The sequence below is a fragment of the Eublepharis macularius genome, chromosome 11, assembly GCF_028583425.1.
Source record: "Eublepharis macularius isolate TG4126 chromosome 11, MPM_Emac_v1.0, whole genome shotgun sequence".
Lineage (NCBI taxonomy): Eukaryota > Metazoa > Chordata > Lepidosauria > Squamata > Eublepharidae > Eublepharis > Eublepharis macularius.
The window spans coordinates 57,875,265-57,882,182 of NC_072800.1; the positions used below are offsets into that span (position 1 = coordinate 57,875,265).

The 6,918-nt window shown below is 56.1% G+C and overlaps 1 protein-coding gene across 1 annotated transcript; it reads left to right on the plus strand.

Annotated features, from left to right (window-relative positions):
• Positions 1-1,475: 1,475 nt before the first annotated feature.
• Positions 1,476-6,254, plus strand: LOC129338015 (uncharacterized). The gene is made up of 2 exons (XM_054992078.1): positions 1,476-1,494; positions 5,110-6,254. The coding sequence occupies exons 1-2, from the start codon at positions 1,485-1,487 to the stop codon at positions 5,709-5,711; spliced, it is 612 nt and encodes a 203-aa protein (XP_054848053.1). The 5' UTR covers positions 1,476-1,484; the 3' UTR covers positions 5,712-6,254.
• Positions 6,255-6,918: the final 664 nt, after the last annotated feature.

Below are 6,918 nucleotides of genomic sequence, written 5' to 3' on the forward strand. Positions count from 1 at the left end.
GCAGATTGAGCTGTTTGTGGCTTTTTTTTTGTTCGTATTGCTGTTCTTGTTCATCTCTAGTCAAGAGTAAAGATATAGACAAAACTGACCAATCCACCTTACTCGTTTTACTGCCTCCTCTGGAGTACTGATGCACTTCATACAAAGAGGCATTGCACATCCTCTCCCAACACACTCAAGACGGCAACCCCCAGCCACGGCACAGCCGTTAAGGCTGGGTGCCTCTTTTGATGCCCTGGAAGGAGAGAGAGCAGAGCTCCCCTTCCAGGACCCGTGGGGTGGGCGGAGCTTGCACGTTTAGGCGCGCTCCGCCCGTTTCCCCTCAGTCGGTGCCTCGAGCTCGGAGAGGAAGGAGCCTCTCGGCAGAGCTCCGAGCTGCGAGGCCTGGGGGGCGAGCGGCAGCGGCGTTATTTGCTGCATTGGCAGCAGCGTGTGCGGCGGCAAGCGGGGCGGCGTGCGGCGCTTCCACGCAGCGCTCGGTTTGCCGCTTGGGCGGCCCGGTTTGTAGCGCGGCGGGCTTCACAGCGGCGGCGCTGCTCGTTGGAGCCTGCAGGGAGTGCGGGCTTCGTGGCTGCGTGCCCGCCCAGAGTGGCCTGTCTTGAGCGGGGGCCTTGGGTGACCCATTAAACCCCTCTCCCTGCCCTGCGGAGTTCTCTGCGCGCTGGTGGTGCTTGGCGCGCTTTTCAGCGGGGTTTTTCTTTTGCCCCCCCCTTTTTTCCCTGCGCAGGGTTTGCAGGAGGCTTTTGCTTGCCCGGTGGCCATTTTGTCCCCGGGTGGGCTATTTCTGGCGGCAGCCATTTTGTGAGGCTGCTGCCTCTGGGTGGCAATATCTGATACAGGGGCCTTGGGGATTGGGGCAAGCGGCCAATTGGGGGGTTTCTTCCTTTGGCTGCCAGAATTTGCCATCCCTATTGGCGTTCTATATAATTTGAATTAGATTTCACGAGTGAGCAATATTTATACTACTTCCATATTGTACCTGGGTAGTGCGAGCCTTCAGTGGGGTCACATCATTTTGAAGGGTGGTGATACTTGTTGCCCAGATACAGTTGATATAAATAAATAATTCAGAGATGCCACCTAAGAAAGGAGTGGGTACCTCTAAAGGGAAGCAGCCTGCAAAGCGGCCTCCCGCTAAGCGGGCTCCCCCACCTGCGTTATCCTCATCTGATGATGAGGGTGTTGATGATGCTCAGCAGGAGATCTTGGCGCGCATAGCAGCGTTGGAGAGCAGTCGGGGAGTTTCTGCTCCTTCTGGTGGGAGTGCGAAGAGGCCTAGGTCCACTAGGGCATCTTCTCGTTTAACTTTTCAGGCAGAGGTTCTTAAACGTTTGTCTGCCCTTGAAGGTGCTGCCAATCCGGCTGGGGACGACGTCGGCAGAGCTGTGGAGTCTGGTGAGCCTGACCTTCCTGGAGAGTCAGGGGTTGAGGACCAAGCTGGATCGCAGGTGGCCCTGCCAGTGGCTGTCGCGGTTGATAACACCATGGGAGATGGTAAGTCGACCTTAACACAACATACAGCTGCCTGGCCTTGGGGTCAGTGTGGGCAGGCCTCATCTGCTGGCGGCAGTGCCCCTGGGCCTTACCCTTCTTGTAGTTACTGGCCTGCTGTACCTGCTGGATCGCAGTCACCATTGGAGCCATACGTTAGGCCAGGGTCCGGGCCGGCTGCATCCCACTTCCCGGTGGGGGCATGGCCACAGTGGGGTTCACCCGGCTGGCAAACAAGTGGCGCTGCCATGCCTGCGGCTTCCCAAACTGTGCCCAATGCTCAGCAGTTTATGCTTTCCTCTTCACAGGGCCTGGCTGGGCAGCCTAGCTGGTTCTCTGGTCCTGGTTTTTTCTGGCAGGGTCAGCCTTATGTTCAGACCCCTTATGGGTCTGTGCCATTCAGAGCTTTACCCTTTGGCGATACCGCCTTACCGTTGGGGGACCATTTGACCCCGTCCACTCGTGATAAAATATTAAAGGGGGAGTACATCGACGTCTTCACCCTTCTCTTCAGGGAACTGGAGAAGAAGGACAAAGAGGACTTAGATGACAGGGAGAAGGAAAGGTTAAAGCGTAGACGGGTGGATAGGACGTGGTTTAACTGGTTGCCGGGGTTCCTTATATATGCAGGTGTCCTGGCTAGGGCACAGCCTTGGAGGGCAGCCTCGCTTATCCAGTACATGGATATAATTTACAAGGGCTATTCGGACTTCAGTGGTGCTGCATGGTTGCAGTACGACGAGGAGTTCCGAATGCGGGCTGCCATGAACCCCGCTATACCGTGGGACCAGATACACCAGCAATTGTGGTTGCAGGTGATGTCACCGGCTAAGCCTAACTTCGGGGATAGGTCTGATAGTGGGCACTTGGTGCACAGGGCATCAACTTCTTCTGGCACCCGCGCCTCCGCGGGGCAGTCGGTTCAGACACGGCTGCTTTGCTGGGAGTTTGCCTCACAGGGCGTCTGTGCCAGGAAGTCTTGCCCTTATAAGCATGAATGCCCCATGTGTGCAGGGCCCCATGCTTTTACAGCCTGTCCCAGATCCAAGAAAAGGGGTGGAGGTAGGCGCCCCTGGGGGGGTAACCAGTCTCCGTCTGGAAAAGGGTCCCAGCCCCATAAATCTGAGAATCCTCAGTGAGTTGTTATTGGGTTACCCACAGCGGGACGATGCAGTTTACTTGTTGAATGGGTTTAAGTTTGGGTTCCGCATTCCTTTTCAGGGGCCAAGGTCCTCCTTCATGTCAACGAACCTCAGGTCTGTCGTTGGCATGGAAGGAGTGGTTAGAAGTAAGATAGCGAAGGAATGTGCGGCAGGCCGTGTTCTGGGCCCGTTTTTAGCCCCTCCTGTGCCATGCCTGCGTGTTTCTCCTTTGGGGGTGGTGCCCAAGAAGGCTGCGGGCGAGTATCGCCTGATACACCACCTCTCTTACCCAAAGGGGGCATCAGTGAATGATGCCATCCCCGATCATCTGTGCACGGTCCGCTACACGTCTTTTGACCAGGCTATGCGAGTGGTTAGACGGTGTGGAGTTGGGGCGGAGATGGCCAAATGTGACATAAAGTCAGCGTTTCGCCTTCTCCCCGTGCACCCAGATGATTTTGAGCTGCTGGGTTTTGCTTTTGAGGGCGAGTATTACATGGATCGGGCTTTGCCTATGGGCTGTTCGATCTCATGTGCGGCCTTTGAGCGCTTCAGCTCATTCCTTGAATGGGCATTGCGTCAGCAGACAGGCTGTGGCGATACCAGTCATTATCTCGATGATTTTATTTTCGTTGGGAGGGCTGGCACGGGTCAGTGTGCGCGCTTGCTGGCAGGTTTTACTGAGCTAGCTCAGCGTCTGGGTGTTCCTCTTGCAGAGGAAAAAACAGAGGGACCCACGACGGTGCTAACCTATTTGGGGATTGAGCTTGATACCGTTCAGCAAACCTTTAGGCTGCCTGAGGTGAAGGTGCATGACCTTCGGGAGCGTTTGGCCTCCCTTAAGGAGAAGGATAAGGTGTCCCTTCTTGAACTGCAACAGGTTGTAGGGCACCTTAATTTTGCCTGCAAGGCTGTCGCCCCGGGGAGGGCATTTCTTAGGCGTCTATGTGACGCCATGGCTTCCTTGAGGCTGCCACATCACAGGTTGCGCATATCCAGGGGCATCAGGGAGGATTTGGAGGTTTGGGAATCGTTTCTTAACTCATTTAATGGGGTTGCCTTTTGGAGAGAGGACCTATTGCTTGAGGCCGAACTCCAGATCACTTCCGATGCCTCTGGCACGACTGGCTTTGGGGTTTATTTTCGGGGGCACTGGTGCGCTGAAGAATGGCCAGCGGACTGGCATGATGGAGTTTTGGATAGGGATCTTACTTTTTTGGAATTTTTTCCGATTCTGGTAGCGATCTGGCTGTGGGGGAGGGAATTGGCCAACCACACGGTGCACTTTTGGTGCGATAATTTGGCTGTGGTACAGGTGATTAACTCCCTCACTTCCAGATCGCCTAGAGTAATGAGATTGGTTAGGTTGTTCACGCTCCGGTGCCTTCGACTGAACATTTTGTTCTTGGCAAAACACGTTCCAGGGGTAAACAATGGACTGGCAGACGCTTTGTCTCGCCAACAGATGGAACGGTTTCGCCAGCTTGCTCCCGAAGCCGATCCGCAGCCCTCCAGGATGCCAGTGGAGTTGTGGCGCCTTGGGAACGTGAGGTTCAGCGCGCCATTTCTCTAGCTATTGCCCCCAGCACCCGGAGGTCCTATGACCGCGCCGTTCAGCAGTTTGCCTCTTTTCGGCTCGGGGCTGGACTGCCCCAATTGTGGCCGATTCCGGTTGAGCACATACTGCGATTCTGTGTTGATCGTAGAGGTAAGGGTTGTGCTCCTAGGACAATCAGAGGTCAGCTGGCAGCCTTGGCGTTTGTTAGCAAGGCTCGTGGCTGGCAGGATTTTACAGGGGACTTTAGAGTCCGCAAAATGTTAGAAGGTTGGGTGCGGGAGCTGGGAGCTGCGGTAGATGATAGGGAGCCGATGTCCCCGGCCATTCTGAAGGGGTTGGGAGCTACGTGGGCTGATGTATGTCGTTCTGACTTTGAGGCCAAGCTCTTCCATGCAGCGGCTCTTATTGCCTTCTTTGGGGCCCTGCGGGTAAGTGAGCTGGTGGTCCAGTCAGCTCGGGACTGCTCAAATCGGGCCTTGTTGGCCCGAGATGTTAAATTGACAGGGGATATGGTAGCAGTCACCATTAGGCGATCTAAGACTGATCAGCTGCAGAAGGGTTCGGTGGTGCAGCTGGGCTCCTGTGCTGATAAGGAGCTTTGTCCTGTGCGTGCGCTTAGAGCATATTTGGAGGCTCGAGAGGATGAGCCCGGGGTGTTGTTCATTCACAGGGACGGGGCTCCACTTACTCGTTTTCAGTTCTGGGCAGTTACTGCGCGGGCTCTTGCCAAGCTTGGTTTGGCCGGTTTTAGGTTTGGCACGCACTCTTTTCGGATTGGAGCGGCCTCGACGGCCGCTGCAATGGGTTATTCTGGTCCAGCCATTCAGAGGGTAGGCCGTTGGAGGTCTTCGGCTTACAGGTCGTATGTGCGCCCCCTACCAGGGCCATTATAGTCTTTTAACTGTTGTCTTTTCTTAGGTGCTGTGGCGCGTCGAGGAAGGTGCTCTATCCTTATCTGCGGGCACAGCTTCGTCTTTTGGGCCGCCCACCAGGCTAAGAGGACGGCGTTCGGGTCCCAGCTTGGCCTGAGCCGGTGGGCTACAGTGGAGTGGCAGGGCCGTCGAGGCCTGCGTTGGCCTGGCCTGCTTCCACTATTATTTGAAGGGAGGTGTGCCCCTCCGCCTCATATTCTCGTCATTCACCTGGGGGGGAATGACTTGGGTTTGGTGAAGGGCAAGGCCCTGTCACTGCAGGCACAGGCAGACTTGCAGTTGATAGGCAAGTGCTGGCCTGGTGTCTTAATTATATGGTCCGATATAATTCCCAGGAGGGTTTGGCGGGAGGCCTTGGATCATAAGGCCATTGAGGGAGCACGTTATAAGGCCAATAAGGCTTTGCACAAGGCTTTGGAGAAGGGGTTGGGGGTTTATTTGCCCCACCCCTGTATAAGGGCTGATCTGCCGGACCTCTACCGAGGTGATGGCGTTCACCTTTCTTTTAAAGGCAACAACATATTTCTGGACGACTTGCGGCGGGGGTTGCTGGAGGCATTACGCCATATTTGGGGCGTCGAGGCCTAAGCAGAGGCTTGACCTCGTCGGTGGCAGGTTAGAGTTGGGATTTGAGAGCGGGCCGGTGAGTACCCTTGGCACATCCTCATTGGTGGGGAATTGGGGTCTGTCAGGAGCGGCTGCGGCCCTACGGCTCAGCTGCGAGGGCAGACTGCCTGGTGGGACCTCCCAGACAAGTCCTTATCCCAGGCTGTACGGCTTGGGGTGTTTGGAGCTTTATGGGGGGAACCATTCGCCTGGCCGGCCGGGCCCAAGCCATCTCCGTTGGATGGCTCGCACCCGGGGCAGTGGGTCTCGCCCAGGCAGGTTCAAGGAGAAGGTCCCATGGTGACCACTGGCTTGACCTGTACCGCTAGTTAGCTCCCCTTGTTGCCGCTGTTAAGGTTATGTTGTTGCTTTAATAAAGTAGCCCTTAGTACCCAAAACCTGTGTCTGCCTCTTTCTTCCGACTAGGGTATCAAGACGGCAACCCCCAGCCACGGCACAGCCGTTAAGGCTGGGTGCCTCTTTTGATGCCCTGGAAGGAGAGAGAGCAGAGCTCCCCTTCCAGGACCCGTGGGGTGGGCGGAGCTTGCACGTTTAGGCGCGCTCCGCCCATTTCCCCTCAGTCAGTGCCTCGAGCTCGGCCCACCCTCCACACCCTATAACAGGACAGGATTAGCCGGTCGCCTCATTTGGGGCCAGGTAGGAATTTTTCCCCCTTTTGCAAATTGGCATGGGCAACAGGGGTTTTTTCGCCTACCTTGTTCTGTTGTGATGGTTGTGGTAATTGGCAGGCGGTGCCGCAGCCTGTTAGGTTAGTGGCAGGTTAGAGTTGGGATTTGAGAGCGGGCCGGTGAGTACCCTTGGCACATCCTCATTGGTGGGGAATTGGGGTCTGTCAGGAGCGGCTGCGGCCCTACGGCTCAGCTGCGAGGGCAGACTGCCTGGTGGGACCTCCCAGACAAGTCCTTATCCCAGGCTGTACGGCTTGGGGTGTTTGGAGCTTTATGGGGGGAACCATTCGCCTGGCCGGCCGGGCCCAAGCCATCTCCGTTGGATGGCTCGCACCCGGGGCAGTGGGTCTCGCCCAGGCAGGTTCAAGGAGAAGGTCCCATGGTGACCACTGGCTTGACCTGTACCGCTAGTTAGCTCCCCTTGTTGCCGCTGTTAAGGTTATGTTGTTGCTTTAATAAAGTAGCCCTTAGTACCCAAAACCTGTGTCTGCCTCTTTCTT